Raw genomic sequence first — 22,752 nt, 5'->3', positions numbered from 1 at the left:
TACAAAGTTGCCACAGAAGTGTACTCATTAGCCATGGGGTGACTGGGACTTCCTCCTCTGTTCTCCATTCCCATGCAAAGGAGCCTGATCACTGGCAATCTGCTTTTTCCCTACTGGAGGATGGGAACCACTAGCCAGATTGTCAGCTTCCCATGGAAGGCAGCAAGCTCTCCAAGAGCATGCTGCTGGTCTGCTGACCAAGGCAACAGCATAATATGACAACTTACTGCTTCCATTGCAGCAACAGCAAGACTGGGGAAGCAGCAAGCTTCCACAGCTCACAATGAGCAGACTTGCAGCTTGTCTTGGCAAGACTGCAGCTCTGCTCCCCCAACACACCGTCAAGGATCCAGACACTCTTCTGCTCTCCCTGGAAGAGGGTAGGGGATGGATATCAGAGGAGCAAGAGACCCCTGTACTGTGACATGAAACTGAATAATGTTACATATGATGCTACAAAACAGTGCTATAGAGAAGCTCTTGTTTCAAGCTGCAGTTTGGCTACAACCTGGATACCCATTTCAAACAGGAGATTTTCTGTAGTACTTGTGCCATTTTTGTAGTACTACAAAGCATGACATCTATCTATGGGCTGACATAGATAAACAGAAAATATCAGTGTGACCAAAGACATGAACCTTTTTTTTTGTTGTCTTGTTTGGTTTAAACATACAGGCCAAACCTTAAAAATCAGCAATGGGCTGAGGGCTGCACAAAAAAGCATTATGGTTTTATACTTCAGCATATCCTAGTATTAATATTAAAAAGAAAACATGCTTTTTCAGTAAGTTTAGGTTTATTAATACAACATAAAAACTTGTATTCTGTAGTATTATTAAGTTCTGTAAGAATAACTTTAGGAACATTACAAACAAATTACAAGACCAACCATAATATCACACAAGATAATTAAATTATTTTAGATGCTCACTGAGTTGCATAGTACCTTACTATGACTCTGTATGTCTCAGTGCTTCCTAAAGGGACAGCTACGTGCTTTTGACCATTGTGGGAATGGAAGCATGCTCTGCTCAGGAACAGTGAGGTTTTCTTTGAAATAATCTTTCTATCTGCTACCAGGTGCTGTAGTCAGTCCTGTGCTGAGCCAAAGCCGCATGGGCATGCATACATGCATGGGGCTGCCAAGGGCAGGGGCAAGGAGGGGAGGAAGAGCAGCAGGAATATTCACATACACTGACATGCCAGTGATGAGCTGTTCACACTGGCTTCATGGGCCACATCTGGTAGAGCAGCAATAACATGAACATGGTCACTAAAGGAGTGCCCTGACAGTAAATACTCAGCAATTTTTGTGTTACTTTCACTATAGAAATTCTGTCATTCAGTCTAGCTTCTTTAATCTTTCTGTAATACTAAAGAGGGCACATCTGTCCCCTTAACATTTTTAGGGTTATAAAGGTGTTTGTAGCACAACTGTAACATCTGTCCACGGCCCAAGTTATAACATTGTTAAAATCTGTAGTGCAGGCATTATCCATCTAACGCCTTGAGCTGCAAATTAAAACAAATCCGCATACAACTGTTCTGTACTAGACCTCTTTCCTTAAACACAATTTAGCTGTTTAGTGTAGATGGTCTGAAGTGTAGCTTTTGCAGTTGCATTTTAGATTCAGGCGACACTTCCTATTTCATGTTAGTAACATGACATCAAACAACAGAATTCCTATTTTAGTTAGGTTGCTTTATGTTTTTTGTCTTCACTAGGTAACATGGGCTGATTTTTACTGGGATGTGTGCAGTACAACACTTCTGTCCCTTAAATCTGACCTGGAAGACAGCAACCCTAAACTCTGGGTCCTTAAAAGAAGAGTTCAAGCACTTCCTGCTATTGCAGCTTGGATTCAACAAAGACCAAAGACAAGTTTATGATTTAAAATGTTTGTATGCTTAAATATATTTTATACACTACACTTTGGCTAAGCTCTTCTGAAGTTACTAAGGTACAAAGTATACAAGAAACATAACCATGATTTTCATTCAATCTGTCCTATCTGCTTGGACAACTCATTTAGACAGAAATTAAACACCTAATATTCAGTTCATGTCACTAGCACAGAAAACTGCAGGTATGCAGTTATAAAACAGGGTACTCAAAATATAAGGGTAACTTTTTGGTTTTCCATGATTATAACACCGGTCATACTTAAATTTTGAATGCATTACACATTTTGATTATCTATTGTATTTTACTTCTGTAAAAAAAAAAAAGACACATTATTGAACTTTGCTCATGGAAAGATGTTTGAAAAAAAATAAAGGTAAGATTGAGAATGTAGTAATAAATTTGCTAGCTTGCATCCTTCCTTCCATGTTCAAACTCTAGTCTTCTTCTTACTAAAAACATTCATTAACTTATCTTACTATGCTTTCATTGTTGCTTCTGTAGTGGGTGGGTGGGTGGGTAGGTATGTGCAGGTACACGTGTGCATATGCACATGGGGGTGGAAATGGAGTGGGACTAAGTACGTTTAATAGATAATACATGACTTTGACAATACTTTATATCAGAATCTCAAGCTAAAGGGTACCAGTTCAGATAGATAATAGGAGGAAAAAGGTAAAAGTTATACAAGATACATAGGTCTGTATTTAAAAACCTACTTTTATTTGGTGTTCCTTGCCTACTTTTCAAATATAATGGTTTGATTTCCACTTCCAGAAGTGGGACTTCAATCCAAGTCCCTTAGTCTCCCAGGATCATCACCCTCCCTCCTCATGCCCTTATTACTTATTTGTGCCTTTCCCCTGAGTTCCACTGACAATGCAGCAGATGGGGTTCAAAGGTCTAAGACTTTACTGTAGACAGCACAAGAAATACAGAAATTCCTACAAAACAACACGATTATTGCAACCTCAGCTTCTCTAGTCTGGGGTTGTTTTGGAGCTTGGGGTTGTTCCCATTTTTATTGGTTCTCCACTCCACCTATTCTTCAGATCACCTAAGCCAAGGGTGGGCAATTATTTGGGCTGGGGGGCCACTGAAGGAGCTTTGGTGAGCTGTTATAGGTGGTGGCAGGGGGATTGTGGGGGAGGGTAGTGTTGACACAGGCCAGCCCAGGAGGGTTGGCTGGGTGGATGGGCAACACCCCAGATTATCCGGTCATGAGTCAATGGCACCAAAAGAAATTATTACAATACAAGCAAAAAAACCACCAGGGGCTGTGCTTATGAATAGGACAATGGAGCTGCCAGAAGTCAGCAAAAGAAAGGTAAAAGCAGCACCCCCCGCTCCCTACCCACAGGAGGGACAGATGTGGGGAGCGCCAGAACAGATAAACTGAAATTGTCTCAAGACACCCAACTTGCCCATTGAACCCAATAATAAACTCCAAACAAAAACATCAACCTCTGATTATCATTGCTCAACTTGTATAAAGACTTTTAAAGCACTTCACAAAGATGCACAATCTCCTTATTCTGCATGAGGCACACATGTAGTTTATAATTCATAAAAAACGGGCAGAATGGAAAACAGAACTCAAATTGAACTCCGAGACTCCTAATTGACATTAAAAAAAAAAAAGGTGAAATTGGGATTGTAGCACAAAATCCCTCCATTTCAAACACATGCTGGGAGGCACAATGTTTGGAATGTGGCATAAGATTCCTCCAGTCCTAATTGCACTACTGTTGACCCCCAGGCCAATTCTGCAGATTGGACAGGGGTAGGCTCCGTCCTGGACCCAGGGCTGCCCCAGGTCTTCTGCAGGTTCCAGAGCAGGGGATGCTAGGGCTAAGTGCGAGAGCCAGCTGATTGTTGGCCCTCCCCAAGATAGCCCAGGTGCACCTGTTGGCTTTTAGAAGTCCCAGATGACCAGGACCCTGGAATCGGGTAACCCTCTTCCCCGATTCTAGGGTCCCCATGTCCCAGATCATCTAAAAGAGTATGTTCATCCTGACTCTCCACAACCTAGTATTTTAAGTGCCTTGGCCCTATAGCCCCCATGGAAGCTGTAGAGGAAGGCAAGGAAGGTTGCTGGTCTCAGGGGTTGCCAGGTTGCCCAGTAGCCAGAGCCACAAAGATCATGCCCCCCACCCCAAAAATACTTTCAACCTGCTGCCCCTGCAACCCACTCTCCCAGAAGCAGGTTGTTTTTTTGTTTGTTTTTTTTTACTCAGGACCATGGTATGCCCAGTCCCGAGGCCAACCCCTGTCCCCATGCTAATGGTGACAGTCAACTGATGCACTAGCATGGGCATGCTACATATTCAATTTATGGTGCCATACAGACAATGCAAAAAGATGCTCCACGTTTTCTGTGGAATAACTTGGTGGCTGGTTTGCCATTTTATGGCACCATAAATCAGCTGAGTACAATCAGAAAATAACTGTAACGTGCCAGAGGGCTGAGTTCCCCGACGTCATTAGCAACAACTTCATTTACCTGCGATCTCTCAATCTCATATCTATTCAAACTTTCATAGATCTTTCACACAGGAAGGGAAAATGCTCCTGAGTTCACAGTCAGCATTTCTCCTTAGGAACTTGAAGCTCAATGTTTATTAAACCATAAGATCAAAAGCCCCCTCTTCAGGTACAGCATAGGTGCCTTCTTACTTCAGCACCCAAAGCAGGACTTCTCCAAGTTGGGAGGATGGAGACCTGAGTTCAGCTTCCCTCCAAACTTTATTTACAAACATGGAAATATTTCATGATGAAAAATGTCTTTGTAGGACTGGATCTTCAATAATGTTCTATAGGGCAAGAAACTAACCTTTATATTAATGCTTCCAGCATAGTAAAAGAGAAACACTAGCATCAATCAATTTTTATAAAAATGACTTGCAATTAAAAGACTTACTAAATGATAACTGCTGCTTTGTACTTTTGATTTTGTTCTCAATAGAAAAAAACCCAACAAACCAAAAAATCCATTGTTAATCTATGCAATTTTATTTGAACAAGTTGATACAAAAACAGTACAGTACATCCAATAAAACAAAACAAGCAGAAACCGACATGAACATTGTCAAATAAGGCACATGTAAAAAAATCTACACACATAATCCAGTGAAACAGACAGTTATATATATTTGGAGGTAGAAATAATTACAAAAATACTGACAATCTTAAACATTAGCTGATCTGTTAAAATGGTCACTAACTAGGGTCCCCATTTTGAAAACTTTTTTCAAATAAGAATTAACTGCATTTTATGCACTACAACTTATGGCATTTACATATTTTTTGTTGTCAAGCATCTGGAGAATTCTATCACTTAAAAATCCTCAATACCATGAGAAATACAATAAAGAAATTACAAAAAAGTTAAAAATGTCCATAAAACTCATGTCATCAGTAATGTAAAAGTTCTTGGATGTGTATCATAGCTTTTTTCACCTAAATAAGATCTACAATTTATTTACATTTTAGAGACCTAGTGAAGCTTTTAATAAAGTGGCTATATCTGCTGGAATGTTCCCTTCTCCTGCAGAGTAAAAAGAAAGCATTAGCGCTGCATTAAAACATTTCACACAAAACAGCTACATTCATCCATGCAGTTAAGGCTAGCTAAATCACGCTACTCTCCCTTGAGTGGATCTCACTATAGCTCTTCTACCATTCAGAACATCAGGCACGTTTGTTTCATACAATTATTATTAATCACCTTCCATTGCAACATACTCTAAAGAAAGCTAATTTTTAAAGCTCAACTTCTATTCTTTTCCAGTACTGAATTCTGCAGTAATTTCAAGTAAAACTGGGGAAAAAGAGGGAGGTGAGGGGAGTGGGAAAACTGACTCTAAATATAACCTGCACAATAAGGCTTTTGGAATTTTTATACTGGTTTCTATTTTATACAAGTGCACTGCAGAAATTCAAGAGGAAGCTAGGCTGGAAAGTGCAAGAAATCTGAACCAAGGACTAACTACTCAGAGTAAACTATCACTATAAGAAGGTGAAACAGACCACAGAACAAGTGTGAAGTACGAAATGTACTATTATGCACAAAAAAGACTTACCCAAATCTGCTGCTGTCATATCTTGTTCTAGCTTCAATTTCTGCTGACTGATTTTGAGCATGGATTCCTCTATAGTCCCTTTACTGATTAGCTTTATGACTTGTACTTCTCTAAAATCACAAGAGAATAAAGTTGACAGCACACAATGACACTTTTAAGCACTGTAAAAGGACAACATGGTGTTAACAGGATATGTAATTTATTTTTGAAAGGTTCATGTTCAAGAATGAACATTTCTGATTAGAATATACATGGGAAAAGTCTCTCCCCCTCCCCCAACCACACTCCAGCATAGCTTAACGTGATCACATCTGGTCCAAAACAAAACAAGGTACAAATATACTATGCTGTAAACCAAAAGTAATGAGAAAATTCTAAATAGCAGAACGGAAGCATGACTTCGGCTTTGCCAGGGATATGTGCTACATTTAAAATACTGAATGGTTGAACTAAGATTTGGTATGTGAAAATGCCCTGAAGATTCAAAACCTTGGTTTTCAGGTAATACCTTGTACAGTATCCAATACCAGCCGCTTGCTTTTAACAGAATAACAGTAAGTCCAACCTTACCTGGTCTGACCTACTCTGTGACATCGATCCTCTGCTTGCTTGTCATTGTAAGGGTTGCAGTCAATGTCGTGAAGAATGACAACATTTGCTGAGGTCAAGTTTATTCCAAGGCCACCAGCTTTGGTCGAGAGCAGGAAAACAAATATACCCATATCCGTATTGAACTCATCTATTAGATGTATCCTGCAAAATTAGAGAATTTAATTATCAAGCCTTGGGAAAAAATAATATTGCTATTTTGCACACAAAGAAAAATCTGACTTAAGAAGAGATGCAGTTAGGGGAGAGACTAACAACTTCTTACTCCCTCCACCACTACCGCCCTCTTCTGTTTTTGTCTGGTGTTTAACACCAGTACCTCTCCATCTCTGACGTGAGCTCTTACTAGCTGGCTCACGAGGGTACAAAGAAGAAAGCCTTGAATGAGGACAGGATAGTCACCATGAAAACTCTGAAAAGACATTCTACGTATACGTACGGAAGACAGTATTGCAGAGCGCATGGAAAAGACTGAAAAAGGCAAATGTGGGCACTGCTTGGGAAAGGGAAGAGAATGAGTTTGTGGCCATGATGGCAGACAGGGAAGAGGGACAGAACTGAGAAGGGTCTAACAGGTAGAAATAAGAAAGCAGAATGTATCATACTGGACAAAGTGGCAGCACAGGGGCAGGTGGCTGCATTTTGAATGAACTGCAAGTACCAGGAGGACAAGAATGGAGGTGACTGCAGCAGCCAAGACAAGACATGATTACCATCTCTGTTTGATTACCAAGAATCTTATTTGTATGGACAGAGAAAAAGCAAGCTGTATCAGTGTCACGGAGGAAGGTCACAGGAAGTATTTATAGCCTGACATGAAGGGAGAAGGAATAAGTGAAAACGAACCCCAGATTCATATGTCTGTCAACAGAAAGAATGTGTATTTTATCAGAGACCATGGGGATGGGAGTGGAGAAATTTTAGACAGGAGGAAAAAGGATTTTAACTTATAGCAAGAAACCCAAGAGATGATACTCAATACTTAATTAAAAGGTTGGTGTTCTTTTTAAGAAAAAGAAAACAAAATACTTCAGTTTATTTTAAAATAATAATAAAATCCTTCCATAAGTGACACATGACTAGATTAAACAGTAATACTGATATCAGTACTGTCAATAAGCACTTCCACTAGGTCATTCATATTATTTCAAGTGCATTTGAAATAATTAAAAGTACAATTGATAACAGATTGTTATTAATGGACTATATGCAATCTGCACATAACTGATAAATTACATAATTTAATTTAGTCTTTGAAGTTGATTTTCTAGCCTGTGTAAAATGTTTTCTAGTTTAATAGTCTACATTAAAGTTATTAATACAGATCCAAGCCGCATTAACCGGCATGCTCTATTAACTGGCATGCCGGTTCATGCAGCAAAAGGGAAACCAGAAGTGGGACTTCCGATTTTGTCGAATCCCACAGCCCAGCGGAAAGCAGTCTGCACAGGGCACAGCAGCCTGTGCGGTGCCCCCTCCCTTTCCCCCAACACACAAACACCAGGGGAGTGGCAGCACAGTTAATCTGAGATGTGGATGTGCCAGACATGGCAGGAGGGACATCTTTGCCCAACCAGGCAAAGATGCCTCTCAGATAACTGGCACATTTGGTTATCCAGCACCCCCCATTTCCAATGGGTGCCAGATAACGGCGCTTTTGCTGTACACATTACTATAATTTACCAAGCTATCCATTAAATTCCACCCCAGGATCCAGTCTTATATGTTGAACTGTCTACATGAAGACAGAGATAATGATGTAAACAGGAGCTAATCACCCTTACTGGTGCTGGAATTTGAGATGCTCATGCCCATACAGATCCTACTGCAGGCATGTATCTCATACATAAGAGAGGGAAATCTTTTAGCATCCACCATCATGCAAGTAGGCTTCCAAGAAAGCTCCTTCCCCCTACCTTGGAGGTGTTCTAGAAGAGATTAGACAGATATCTGGCTCTGGTTAGTTAACCCCAGAGCTCTTTCCTGCCTGGAGCAAGGGGACAGACTCAATGATCTACCAGGTCCCTTCTGACCCTAAACATCTATAAAATCTATGAAGTCTGAGTACAGAATTGTAGCTCCTGCTTTATATACAATCTACCTCCCTGATTAGCAGCTGCCTCAAGGAGAAGGAAAACAGGAGTATTATTTAAGTAATAACAGGAGCCAGGTCTGTGAAACTAGTCCTCTGATCTAGAATCTGTCAGAAACAAATAACTGGAGTTTGATCATATCAATTACAAATAGCTGCCCTAGAGGTTTTGGAAATATACGTTCCCCTACAACAAACTATAGATACTGATACAACCCTTATGGAATAGGGAAGAATAATTTAAGGGATGGGCTGCTTTAATGTTTCCTGTCACTTATTTAGGGAGTTGCCCCTTTGACTTAAATCACACAGTCTTAACTGACACATTAAATTACTGTGTCCCAGATACGTAGGACATAGCTCTAAAAACATCCATTATGTGGCATTCAGCCTCCCCAGGAGTCATGACAGTCAAAGAAAAAAAAGATACACTTATGTAAACATTGGTTTGTGTGGAATTCCAAAGACATTTTGGTTAATTTCAGACATAAGAACTGAGCGTAATTATACCCTTAAAGACGTACTACCTACAAAGTCAAGTCTCAAAGTATTTCACACCCTATACAGTGACACTTCAATGTTTGTTCAAATGGAGAGTCCAAAGTAGTACCTTCAAGTCCCAGGTAGTAAGCAGTTCTATGTGGTGGAAATGTATGAAATATGTTCCTTAACATCAGATTCTTCAAGTGGAGTGGGAAAGAGGGGGACCCACAAACCAAAGTCACCTTCTGTGAGTAAACAGTATGCTGATGCAGAGCAGCCAAGTGAAGAAGTTCAGGACTTCAGAAGACAATAACATAATCCAATATATTTGGAACTAAAGAATTTAAAGGCCAATTACGAGCAGAAATATTTTCATTTAGTGTCCCTACATTTTCCTATTTAGAAACCTTATGCTCTGAACGAAGGCCACTTTTCCAGCTCTTCCCAAAGGGGCTTAGCCAGATAACCTTTATGTTGACATAGGTCCAGCTGCAATCCCAGATGCCACACACAAGAAGTGTTTGGATAATCTGAAAGTCAAATATGTGGTGGTCTGCTTGTGAGGAGCATCAGATCAGAATACTAGTGACATATTTAAGCTGGAGTTATTACCATCTGGGCCTTCTCCAGGAACCTAAGAGTGATAAGGGTAGGGTGAAGACAGACTATTCCTTCCTAAACCGAATCAAATTAATCTGTGAAAGACCTGGGACATTTTTGTTTCCCAAGCAAAACACTAGGTTCCTTCCCATTCAAGGAAGCAAAAAGGTGCACAAAGTAGCTTCTCCATTTCTAGAATACATGCCCTAGTATCAAGCAGCTTCTCATTCATGTGTGAAAGAGCACTTTCACATAAGCGGAAATAACCTCTCTCAGAACATAGTGTATACAGGGTTACTAAGTGATAAGAAACAGACCACCCGTGTATCACTTCCAGGATGGTCTTGCTCCTTGCATTTTTTAGTGCATGATTATTGCATTATTTGTTGGGGGCAAAAAGCTAGGTGAACAGCCCAAAGCTCTAGAATGTGCGTGTGTGTTATTGGGACTCTGCTTGGGCTCACAAGCCTTCCATGGAGAGTAGAGATACATATCACAACCTAATTTGGGTTCCATCACATGAGCCTAACCACTCCTTGAAAAAGATTTCCATGGCAGACTTCATAAATCTGTCCATCGAAGAAGACACAACATAAATTCTGAGAATCTTTTGCAGGTAAATCTTTGCTAATGTCTGAGAATTAAATCTTCAATACAATAAGGTTAATCTTCTTGGGTTTCTTGCCTCTGGACAAAGACCTAGCATGGCCAGACATCTGCTGTTTTTATGGGCCACCATGACAACCACAGAAGTACGGACCAAGCAAATAAAGAACTCAAACCCTTCACTTGACTAGGTACCTGCAGTCTATTTATTTTGAGATTCTAGAAGATACCATATTTTGCTACAAGCTGCATGCAAGTTCAAGATCAACATCACTGATAGGCATACCGGCAGGTGATTCAGTGCCTTGCATCACAGGATATCAAAAAAAATCTACAGGATTGTTTTGTTTGCTTGCTTGAGTCATCAGGGGAACCTTCAGATGACCTTAAAGGAATGACAGGAGATCCCAAAAGGGTTTAAAAGGATTACTGTAGAGGATGGCGATAGAGATTATAAGGCTAGAGGAACATGCTGAGCCTCTTCCTCTTCAAGAAGATGCTCCTCCCTGTAGTATTATTCTGTTGAAAGACTTTAAAGGCATCTTAATGTGATAGTTTGTCTCCCTTTGAAAGAATGTATTAAGAAGGTTTGACTACCTAGACTAAACATTAGTAATACGTAGGCTTGGCAGGATTCAATTTTTTAATCTGTAAAACATCAATAAACGTTAATTTCAGCTCATACTTACAGACCAAAAAAAAAAAAATATTTCCATTGTTAATAACTGAAGAGGGTGGAAGAACAGAAAAGAGTTGCAGATGAGAGAAGAGAGGGCAGGTCTCTTTAAGGAGGAAAACAGCAGACAGCCCATGTCAATTAAGCAATTAGCTGCTCCTTCACAGGTACCTGAAAGCGGGCTGGAGGGAGACAACAGGCTACCTAAACCTCTACCAAAGTGGGGGGAGGGAATGGGAAGGGGAAAGAATATTTAAGCCAGACTGGAACCAGCAGCAATGAAGGAAGGCATGCAAAGCAGAGGCGGGGGAGTTCCTGATGCCTGAGTGGGACAACTCAACTGCAGAGAAACCAAGAGAGACTGTAGTAAGAGGCTAAGCAGCCTACTGGTGAGGCTGGTATGTGGAGAAAGACTCCAGTGAGAAAGGATAAAAGTTTTTGTGTTTTCTTAGCCATTTAATTGCTTTTTTTTGCCATCCAGAAGATCCTTATGTCAATTTAATTTAAAAAAAAAAAAAAAAAAAAAATTGATAAAAATCAAAAGAGATGCTTAAAAATAAACTTTTTATCCATCAAAATTATTTAAAAATAAAAATTAAATTCTGTCAAGCCTAGTAATAAAGTATTTCATGCAGCCAATAGGGCCAACATTGCACTGCACATAAAAAGGGCATACAGATGTCAAAATAGGTGGGGAATACCTGTTTGGAAAGCAGCACTATAACAAGAAAGGGTCCTTTCTGGTGTGCCTCAGGAATCAGTCCAGGAGAATCCACAGAAGGGACTCGGGTATCAACAGAAGCTGAATATGCAGATGAAGAAAAGCTTTCCAAAGCAAGGGTGAGGGAAAGGACTGCAGAGCTAAAGCAAAGTTAGTACTCTGGTAATGTTACTTAATATAAGAGGATTTTCATTTTTTGGTATCTCCATTATTGGCTAAGATAAGAGAGACAATGAGCAAAGGGGACTCATTCTAAACTGATGGTCAAATCTTACAAGCAGTAAGAAGGGATACTGATGCCAACAGTACCACTGCAGGTCTTAACTGATAAAGATTTTTAACCAGGACAAGGTTCAGAATATTCTGAAATACAGTAGCAATTCTGCTATTATCACAGGAGCAAAGTTAATCACTAAAGTAAGTACAGATTACCCAAGTGAGAGAGCTCTACTCCACAGTTTTCAAAAGATTCAACATTCAACAAAACAGACATAGGCAATTGGAGACATGACAATTTTCTAAGCCTTTTCTGTTAATATCCATACCCAAAGCCTCATCTGGAGTCCTCTGTTCCTACCAACCACACACACACACACAAACACTCTGTCTCAGAGCCAAAAGACATTTTAGCTCCTGAAGTATTAAGTTGGTTTAGAAGCATCAGCAGTACTTTCTGGAAACAAGATCTGAGGTTAAGACACTCTACTGATTTTTCTAAAAATAACCTCCCATCTGGCACCGTGTGCTTTTTTTTCCTAGGGACACACCAAAAAAATAGCTGCAAACAGAGTCCTAGCTAGGAATACATAATTTCAATTTCCAAGAACCTCATACAAGACGTTCAAAAGGGGACTTCAACTCTAACTGTAGGAAAAATGTTTATAGGGAGCATGTATATTTGTATTTTCTTTCCTTTTCTGCAAGTATAGATTTTACCGACCTTTCAGAAATCTGTGTTTTTCCATCCAGCCTAATATATCTATGCTGCTGCTGTTTCAGAAGAACTTCTAAGATGTCTAGCATCATAGTAAACTGGCTGAACAAAACAACTCTATCACCCTGGAAATAAAAACAAACAAACCCAAGCCAGTTAGACAAGACATTAACGTTTATTAACACAAAAATGATCATGCATTTCTTTCTAAAATTTTTAGATGATGTTTAGATTAACTAACTTCAGGCACTGAAAATCTAAATTACTATAATCTACCTGTGTTTCAGCCTTTAAATGCATAAAAAAAGCAAGAGATGTTAATCTCATATGCAAACAGAAAAAACAAAAACAATGCTTTTAGTAAAATAGATTGATTTTGAACTCAATTTCCACTCCATGTGGATGAGAGCCTGCTGTCTGCTGTGAGACAAACGTGCCTGTGTCTAACCTTAATCCTGACTTCCCAACCAATGATCTTCCTTGCCAATTATTAATGCATGTTACATTTTGATTAGTCAAGCACTTCATTTTGGACATGTATTTCACATTAGGGATATGTCTTCTGTAGGTTTTCTCTATGTTGCCTAGCACATCAGTGGGTACTCTAACATACTTGTTTCACCTCACTCACCTCACTCGTAGAGGAGTTACTGCTAAAATTATGAATTTGGATTCATAATTAAAAAAAATACTATTGTTGCCCTTGTACTAAGCAGCTAAAGCAGGGGTCAGCAGCCTTCTGCCATTACAACCCTGGCACCAGCCGGTGCCACAGGCCACCATGCCTTTCTGGCCCTTCAGCAACAGTGAACAGATGCTGTACGGAGGAAGGGCAACCTTCCACATAGACTGCAGGCAGCTGGCTGAAACAAACAGAAGCAACTGGCAAAAGTGACAAAGCACAGACTGGATCAATCAGCTGGGGAGATCTGTTGTACCTTTAGTAAAATGTGGACCAGCTTGGACCTTAGCAGGCCAGAACCAATCCCTCTGCAGGTTAGATTCAGCCTGTGGACTGTAGGTTGCCAACCCCTGAGCTAAACTGTTGATCAAAGATAATTATTCTATAAGTATTTTATAAAATGTCTTGTGAATTTTAAAACTGAATATTAGCATGGCTTAAGATGCACTGTAGGATTTAGTATCATCTACTACCGCAGTGATAAAGGCAACAATGCATTTAGTTTTTACTGCTGGAAGTGGATGCCTAGCAAATCTAAACATCCAGTCATTGAAATACATACTACTCTCACCTATCCAGCACTGCACATGCAACATACATACTGGTACTATTATATAAATAAAATACGATTTTGCGGCAAGTTGGACTGTAATATCCCATACAGAAACAAAATACTTAGAGGGTAGATGCTGCTGCTTAATAGGAATTCAGTTTGTCAGCTGGTAAGCAAAGCTGTGAATAGGGCAATACAATCAAGACAGAATATTCTTTTACTACACACCTTTTCTTTAAGATCAGAGAGAATATGTTCTAGAGTTCTAAATTTTCCGGAGTCCAAAATCTGGTCCATCTCTAGCTTGAAGTCACTGACATTGGCATATTGTTTACAAAGCAAATGAAGCTCAAAATCTGTCATCACTGTCATATCTTCAAAGATGAGGTCAGGATTAGCATCACAATGTGTTGGTTCCTAAAAAGAAGATAAAACCCCAAATCTAAAATGTATTTTACACGCTGAAGGTATATTCCACCTGTCTCAATTCATAGCAAGAACATGAAGATAAAAGTGCATCCAAAAACTTCTTCAGAGAACAAATACTGTGAATCCTAGGGCTTTGTTTAAGCAGGCAGCTCATCAGTACAACTTCTGTTTATGGGAAGTATCAGAATATTAGTATCCTCTGTGGTTTTAGGATCTAGAGAAACTTCAACTACGTAGAACTACCAAGAGTCATTTTACCACAACAGCTCCCAGCCACTCTCCATCAAGCCTTGGGACCTTTTACTCCCATACTGGACCTCTTTCCCTGATGATATTTCTTAATAAGGAGTTTGATTCTTGGGCAGATAGTAGGAAACTGGGAACACCTATCATAGGATGTAGCATGGGCAGAGGGTTGTCATGCTCAGACAGGAAGAAAAGAAAACCTTATCCCTCTATTACTAGGTATGGTTTTTCACACTCCCATTAGTCTCCTGTCCCACACTTGTTAGGCTCCTTGCATAGGGTTTATAAAGGAGTGGGCACTGAACCCTGGTTGTAGTTGTATTTTTTTATTAAAATGCATACTGTTTCCATAATAGTTCTGTATTTTATTTATTTTTTGCTTTAAAAGACTTGATACCTGAACCATAACATTTCACAATACTTTTTTTTCCTGAACTTGGCTTTGAATAATTCAGCTATTTATGTCTTCCCTGCTTGACTTTCCCAGACTCTACTAGCCTCCTTAGTCCCTCAAGAAATATGCTAGAAGATTCAACTGCTTTCTAGACATGAAGAAAACACTCAACTAGAAAAAAAAATTGAAGAGGATGAAAAAAGAGCTAGAAGCATTTCTTTCCAAGGAAGGCTTCTCTCATGGGTTATTTCAAAGTTTTATTTAAAAATACTTACAAGACAATTAGAACACTAGTTACTGACAATCAGGAAAAAAAAGTTTATTCAAGTACATATTTTCTTCAATCAAGAAGTTAAAACTTTCTTATTTAAGGAGCCACAGCACATATGAATTGTAGTATCTTACCTTGAGCATAAGGGTTGACATAATCCTAAGTTTATCATCCGTGTAGTATTGACGGTGTAAGAGAGGATGGTTAGCCATTTTTCTTAGTTGCATCATGACATTGCCTGTGTCCGAGTTCTTCTCTGTGACCAAAACAGGAATATACTGAAATGCAGCATGATGCATGTGTACTAATCTTTAGATTTAATGAAAGCCAATCAGATTTCAGCATTTCATCTATTAATTACTACTAGAACCTGCAAAATTGTATCAATACTAATTTGGACATTATTTTAAAATAAATGTACAAGTAATATTTGGCACAACTGCAACATACCTAGTAAAAAAAGAAATAAAAACAAAAATCGGCCTTCACATACCCTCACTGTCAATAGATTTCTTTATCTTGTTCAAGAGGTCATAGTAGAGCTGTTCTTGTTTCTCTGACATTGCACACAACTCAATAAGATCTCTTTTGGGAGGCAGCTGTTTAAGAACCTGATAAGATACAAAAAGTTACACTGAGTAAAAGTTATTATTAATTAGAGGTCTAATATACTGTATTACTCATAAGATAAGCTCCAACAATTTTGTTCAACTACTTAGGGCCTGATACAGAGCTCAATAAAAGTAAACAAGTCTTTCCAATAATAACAGCACAAGTGGTTTTGGCTAAGGTTCCAGTAATTCAGTTCAGTAAAACTGTCTGGGGACTTCAAAATTAAAAAGAAACATATGGACTACTTGGAAACCACTTTGCTACTTCAAAGACAAATTTCTACGTATGGCTTAACTGTAACCAATGACACTGAGTAGTATGGAAGTATCATCATCAACATTATAGAAAAAAATAAAATAAGCTATAGATCTAATTTCTACAGGTTAGAATGCTAACATGGTTGAAATTACCCTGTTTATACATGCAGGGAAACCTCCAAGTCAGGGGTGGGCAACATGACAGATCTGGCCAGCAGCCCGACTCCATTTCCCAGCAGCCTCTACGTGCATGGTTGGGGCAGTCTCCATGGAAACCCCAGCTGCGCTTTGATAGCAAGCTTGGGGTTGCCATGGAGACTGGCCCCAGCCATGCTGGCAGGGTACAGGGCAGGGCAGGGCAGGGGGCTGCTCCAGAGCCGTTGGGATCTTGCAGTGGGGGCAGCTTGGCCAGGACCAGGGCAGAGCCACAATCCACAGAGTGCATACTCTGGACCAGCTAGGGTCAGTTTCTATGGCAACCCCAACCTTATGCTATCACAGTGTAGCTGCATTTGGGGTTTCCATGGAGACTGGCCTCAGCCATGTGGGCAGGGGCTGCTGCAAAATAGAATCCACTGCTGGCCAGATCCAACCTGTGGGCTGGACTTTGCCCACCCCTTCTTCTACGAAGAAGGGGACAGTGAAGCAATTTCCACATGCAACAGACAAGCATTCAAATAGTCTTTAGCTTTTTAGAAAGTGAACCTTGAGGATGTAGATATTTTAAATCCACGTTTGTGGCTTTATCTATATGTAGCACATTGTCTTACTTTTTTCAGAAAAAGCAAAACAATAATGTGTGATAAGTACAGCTACCCATTTACTTTTCTGCTAAGTAGCACCCACCAATTCTCAGGGAGGCCATTCACACCAGATGGATAAGTCACAGTGCTGTAATCAAAAGCTGAAAGTAAGGGAAGCCAAAGCACAGAGATTAGTAGTGGCAACAATCTGTGCATAAGAAGAGTGGGAGAAGACCTGAGAGAAGTAACTGATGCCTGACAGAGGTGGGTAGGAAGTGGGGAGAAAGTCACAGACTTCTAGTCAAAAAGTAAAAGTGGACTGACTGGTTATGGAGTAAAGTAGTGGGAAGAGGGATCCTAGAAAATGTTATGCAAGTGTTCCAGAAGGTCCTTCCACTCCTAATAAAAAGTCTCATATCGTTGTAAAGTTACTTAAAACTAATTTCTTCTGTCACCTGAGAGCCTTCAAAAATATTCTCAACTTCTTGCATGAAAATAATTTTGTATGAGTTACTATAGCTATAAGTGCATGCTTACTTCATCTTTTACTCTTCTTAAGATAAATGGTTTTATTATCTGCTTTGCATGTGCAATCCTCTCCTTTTCATATATACTTTGTTCTTCTGCAGTTTTCTAAGAAAAATAATGCAAAAAAGTCAGTTTGTTTTTATAGAAATTCTCTAATCTAATAATTGTGGTTAAGGAGCTCTAATTTGAGAGACAATCACTCAAGAGAAAATATGCCCTTTTTGGGATAAGTAAAAGCTATAAAGTTCCAGGACATCCTATTACAATATGTTTGTAGTCCAATTGTTATATCATGTTTGCTTTTACATGAATATGAATATTTTTGTGACTATAGTCGTTTCCATAAAAATTAAACAAGAAAAATTCTATTGCAAAAATGTTTTTACTGTAAGCCTATCACTGTACTTACTGTTTTTGAAGAGAACATCCTCCGGATTTCACTTGTGCTGCTACTGAACATATGTGGCATAACAAAATTCAAGAGAGACATTAATTCCAATAGATTATTTTGAACTGGAGTTCCTGTTAGTAGCAGACGATTCATTGCCTATTTCATCCACCACAGAAAAAAACAAAAACACTATTCATTAAAATTAAATGAAAATTAACAGTGAAGAAATCAATATAGCCAACTTCAGAAGCACAATTTATGCAAAGAAACTACACAAGAAAATAAATATATTTTCATTTTTCTCTCTCAAACTTCTATAGTACGTTAAACATCTGCTGCAATGGGGCCAAGCTGAGGCTGTCCTCCATGCCCCCAGCTGGAGTAGGGATGGAGCTTGCCAGTGTGGAAGCAAGGGTAAGCACTAGGGAATGGGGCAAGAGATCAGTGGGGAGAGGCAGCAAGCAAAGGGGACAGAGGTTGCAGGGGTAGTGGGAGGCAAGGGTCCCAAGGCTGAGGGGGAGGACGGAGATGGGGTGGAGAGACACTGAGAGGTTAGCCAGCAGCTGTGGCTCCAGTCTCAAGCCAGGGTCAAGGTCTCAGCTGGAGCTGCAGCAACTGCCTTTTCCCCTGTGATCTCGTACTTGATTCCAAGATGAGGGGCTCTCCCCCTGTCACCTCATGTTCCCCAATGTTAAATAGGGAAATAAACCCTTCTGTTCGGAAATCGAGTAGATACAGTATTTCTGAATAGACTTAGGCATTTGGTGACTTTAGAAGTCTTTTCTTGTGTTCAGGTCAAACTCTGTTTCCTGGAAACCACAGATCTAGTCTAGACCATACTGACAGGACATAGAAGTTTTTACTATTCAACTGTTTGGTTGTCTATGTAACTGCAAAATGAATTTGGAATAAGAGTTTACTTATAGTCTACATTTCCATCTGCAACAAATTTGCCTACTTCAACAAAATTCTTGTCTACTTGAATTCAGATATTTATCTCTTTATCGAGCTGAATATGTAGATGGCAAAGTACAGGTTTTCCTTGCTTTATACAGGTTCAGTATGTGCAAATTCACTCTTATGCGATGATCCTTTTTATACCCAAAATTTGTTATATGCAAGGTAAATTCACTCTTATGCAATTAGTGTGGTGAAAACCCAGAGTCAGCTAAAAAGTGCGGTGTGCTGTGCGAGTGACGTACACCAAAATATAGTTTCCTGTGTGGATCTGTGCTCCTCGCTTGTTGTCTGCAACACGTGTTTCTGTAGTTGCCATCCCCATTATGGTAACATTCACCACCACCCTGTGCTTGTTGTGTATACTATCTGCTGCTGGCAATACCAAAACTGTCTTGTAAAGTGACAGAAACGGGCCTGGGGATCAGTACAGTCAAGGTCTTGGAACATATCCCTACTGGTTACATTGTAAAGTGGGTTCCCCCTATGCAAGGGGGAACAGTTATGCACTGTTTTCCAGGAATATGTGTACAGCATGAAGCAAGGGAAAACTGTACTATAGCAGGCTCTGTACAAGAACTAAAGCAGAACTATACATTCTCTCAAAAGCAACGTTCACTGAAAAATAATGTTTGAAAGCTCAATTATTTTGTTCCAACACCTACTTTGGACTATGACCTTTTTTCAAACAGCTTACTAACATCCTTAACCCTTAATGTCTCTCTCTCACTGCCCTGTTCTTTTGCCAGAATCTCTTCTCTAACTACAGCTTTGGTAATTTATATGAGAACAATAGTTGGGGTGGGGGGGACCTGTTTAGTATTCTAAAATTTAAGTATATTTGGGATACAGCAATAAGGAGATGCTTTGTATTTACTACTGAGTCTCTATTTGTAGCTCCTAAAGTAGAAAGCAGTTGTAGCCCCATTCTGGCATGCATTTACACACAGTCTTTTTTCTTTATTTCATGGAATATCTTTCTATAAGTTTATTACTTGGTGTGTATGAAGACAGTTTGGGCTACAACAAGGGAACATGGGGGAGGTGGGAAGGAACAGTATTTTAAAACCTATCTTACATTAATTGTCATAAGGTGCTGGTAACGTACAGAACCCATGTTCTTTAACATGTGGCCTTCATCGAATATTGCATAGTTAAGTTTCAACCGACGAAATAGACTTCGGTCGTCTGAACTGCTAATTGCACAATTATACCTGTCAGAAGAACAAATCATATAATGTTAACATTGTAGTTTACCCTGTATTAACAGAAGTCTGACTACAAGCTCCAAAAACATGACAGCCATCCAAATACATTGAAGAATGTCCCAAATAAAAAATACTTTTAAAAACATCCACAATCTGAGGTTGACAAACAGTTGCAGCATATGTACAAGGAAGCTGAAATTCTTTATATACACTTTTAAGTATAGAATAAACTTTATAAAAGTAATACACAGGGATAATCTGACTAAAACCCTACTGACACTGGAATTCAGTGAAGATGAAAACACTTCTCTAATCCAGAAATTCTGATTACTTTGTTCATTATTTCTTCCTCTCTTATTTTTAAGGACAGGTCATAGTTGACTACTGTTAGAGATAAAACTTGTGATTTTAAAACTTGGCACATTCTTCTGGAAGCTCTACAAGGTTTAGAAAAAGTTGTTTTTGAGAGAAAGTTATGAACAGCTTTCAAATTACTGTCCGCAAAATAGATTTTTGTTAGGATTAGAGGTATACGGTTAGAGATGGATTACCAGCGCACTTACCTAAATTTTACAGTAGTTCAATTTATTACTATTACCATTATCTTATAAAGCACAGAGGGAAGGGTTAAACTTGCTTTGGCTTTTTACACCATTTGCATTTGCCATGTTTCTAGTATCTGCTTCCACGAATGCCTGAAGGGTATGTGTAAGGGCTTGGGACCCTGTGGTTTTTGTTTGAGCAGAAACTTGTTACTGGCAACCCAGAGAACCATCTGGCAAGTTCACATATTTTTTCTAATAAATGTTCTGATGCACTGTGTTGCAGGGCACTTCAGTGCCCTGCTCCTACAAAGGGATACAGGTGCTGGTTGCCAGGGCAACCGCAGTTTGGTCAGCTGACCAGAAAGGGGCAGGGCCTGACCTATATAAATGATCCAAGCTGAGGCCAGAGAGGCAGTTCCCCGCTAGCAGCTGAGGAAGCTGGAGTAAGCAGAGTAGGGAAGCCTGATGGCCTGAGCAGCTTCTGTTTGAGAATACTGGGTGGAGGAAGCCCTGGTAGGGATTTAAATGATGATTAGCAAGGTGGCTTAGAGTTTAAGTTTTAGCCAGGAGACGCAGTTTTGAGTTGTAGCTCTGGTTTGCGTTATTGCTTTTATTGTTTGTTATTAAACTGGAGGATCGGGTGAGGCTATTAGCACGGATTGGAGGAGGCCTCCTAGGGGCTCCACAGTAGTGTGGAGACCCTGGTGCCACAGAGGGCACAACATTCAGGGGTGCACTGACCCCAGCCCTGAGAAGGGGCACAGATGATTGGGAGCCAGGTAAGGCCGAGGCTGCCTGAGCCCCACCAGGAATTTTAGACCCGAGGAGGGGATTTTGGGGCCAGGCACGACTATGGCCACCCGAGCCCCAGTTGTGAGAAGTTCTAGTGCAGGCACGGTCATAGGGAAGGCCAGGGAGTGTCCGCGGGGATTCGTGGGCAACCGTGAGGAAAAGAGAGGTCGCAGGGAGCGTCTGTGAAGGAAGGCGCAGGCCATTGCGCAAAAAAGCCAGAGAGCCCGCGAGTGGGCACGGGTGAGGCCAGTGAGACAAGCCAGGGCGCCCGTGAGGGTGCAGGCAATTGCGGAAAACCCAGGGGGCGCCCGTGACGGCGTGGGCAATTGCGAGACGAGCCAAAGGGCGCCCGTGAGGGCGCTGAGGGGAGAACTGATCAGACAATGTCCGGTACATCTGTGAGGCTTGGGGCACGGTATAGGGGTGGTAGGAGCCACGCATAGCCCATAAGGCTGGGGTGCACCAAGTTAGTCAATACAGAACAGGGGCCAGGATAAACCAGAGCACCGTGTCCAAGGGGACAAAATGGCAGCCTCCCTTATAAAATACCTAACATCAAAGATGTGGCGTGCAAGAACGAGTGTGCTTTATCTCAGACTTGGCACAGTAGGGGGCGTTCGGAGAGATCATTGCCGCTCCTAGGACCCTGCCCCGTGACACACTGTATCACACAAAAAAATGATATTGGTTATTACAAAAATTTCAGGAGGAATACAATCTGTGGGCCTTTTATTTTAATTTGTTTTGAATCAAAGGATGCAACCCAGAACACAGAGGTACATACATATATAGGGAAGTGGTCAAGAGCACCAGGTATGTGTCTAAGCATAGCTTTACTCACTGAACTCCCTGTTAGCCAACTCCCTTTTAAGGAATTCTCCTCATGAATTTCTTCCCTGTGCTGTCAGTCAGAAGATGATGTGCTGTATTACCAAGTGACAGACAATGCCACCACCACTACAATGGTCAATGTTATGCACTCCTTCCCTTTTTTTATTTTATTTTTGAGTTACATGTGGGGATCAGACTCCTTATGTAGGTCTAAACACAGTTCCTAATATACTGAATTGAACAAAGTGTGCTGAGCAATATTACAATGAAAGAAACAGACTAGATTGTTTTTTACACCACTACCATAAAAGGAACCCTAGAAGACTGCACAAGCTTTGAAACTGGTCACTTGCAAGCAAAAAAAAGTTGGCCCAACTCAATAATTTGCAAAATTAAATAGTTCTACATTCCTAAGACTGATCAAGCTGTCTAACACCACTAGAGGTCAGTAGAATTCAACTTTAACTTAATCATATTCTTTTAACTGCAAGACTTACGTGGTCACAATCACGTTAAAGTCTACAGCTTTATTATTAATGTCAATTCTGAGATGTTTCCGATCTTCCTGGGATCCTACAAGAACAAAGGAATACACTTAAAAGTTTTT

General features: G+C 40.2%; 2 protein-coding genes across 5 annotated transcripts in view; one reads left to right on the top strand and one right to left on the bottom strand.

The window, feature by feature from the left end:
• The window catches only part of HPGDS (hematopoietic prostaglandin D synthase), a 75,159-nt gene extending 72,850 nt beyond the window's left edge, over positions 1 to 2,309 (top strand). For both annotated transcript variants that reach the window (XM_090034779.1, XM_090034780.1), the window contains exon 6: positions 1,726 to 2,309. In XM_090034779.1, coding sequence (XP_089890905.1) covers positions 1,726 to 1,890 — 165 coding nt within the window. In that variant the 3' untranslated portion in view covers positions 1,891 to 2,309. The remainder of the gene's footprint in view (positions 1 to 1,725) is intronic.
• Positions 2,310 to 4,892: 2,583 nt separating this feature from the next.
• The window catches only part of SMARCAD1 (SNF2 related chromatin remodeling ATPase with DExD box 1), an 80,401-nt gene continuing 62,541 nt past the window's right edge, over positions 4,893 to 22,752 (bottom strand). For all 3 annotated transcript variants that reach the window (XM_090037081.1, XM_090037082.1, XM_090037083.1), the window contains 11 exons: positions 22,643 to 22,718; positions 19,848 to 19,983; positions 17,831 to 17,968; positions 17,431 to 17,526; positions 15,775 to 15,892; positions 15,416 to 15,537; positions 14,170 to 14,358; positions 12,713 to 12,831; positions 6,556 to 6,738; positions 5,986 to 6,095; positions 4,893 to 5,450 (listed from right to left, as the gene is read on the bottom strand). In XM_090037081.1, coding sequence (XP_089893207.1) covers positions 5,392 to 5,450; positions 5,986 to 6,095; positions 6,556 to 6,738; positions 12,713 to 12,831; positions 14,170 to 14,358; positions 15,416 to 15,537; positions 15,775 to 15,892; positions 17,431 to 17,526; positions 17,831 to 17,968; positions 19,848 to 19,983; positions 22,643 to 22,718 — 1,346 coding nt within the window. In that variant the 3' untranslated portion in view covers positions 4,893 to 5,391. The remainder of the gene's footprint in view (positions 5,451 to 5,985; positions 6,096 to 6,555; positions 6,739 to 12,712; positions 12,832 to 14,169; positions 14,359 to 15,415; positions 15,538 to 15,774; positions 15,893 to 17,430; positions 17,527 to 17,830; positions 17,969 to 19,847; positions 19,984 to 22,642; positions 22,719 to 22,752) is intronic.

Source organism: Crocodylus siamensis, chromosome 2 (assembly GCF_052110815.1).
Source record: "Crocodylus siamensis isolate JL-2025a chromosome 2, ASM5211081v1, whole genome shotgun sequence".
NCBI classification, from domain to species: Eukaryota; Metazoa; Chordata; order Crocodylia; family Crocodylidae; genus Crocodylus; species Crocodylus siamensis.
This window is presented reverse-complemented; position numbering and strand designations above follow the sequence as displayed.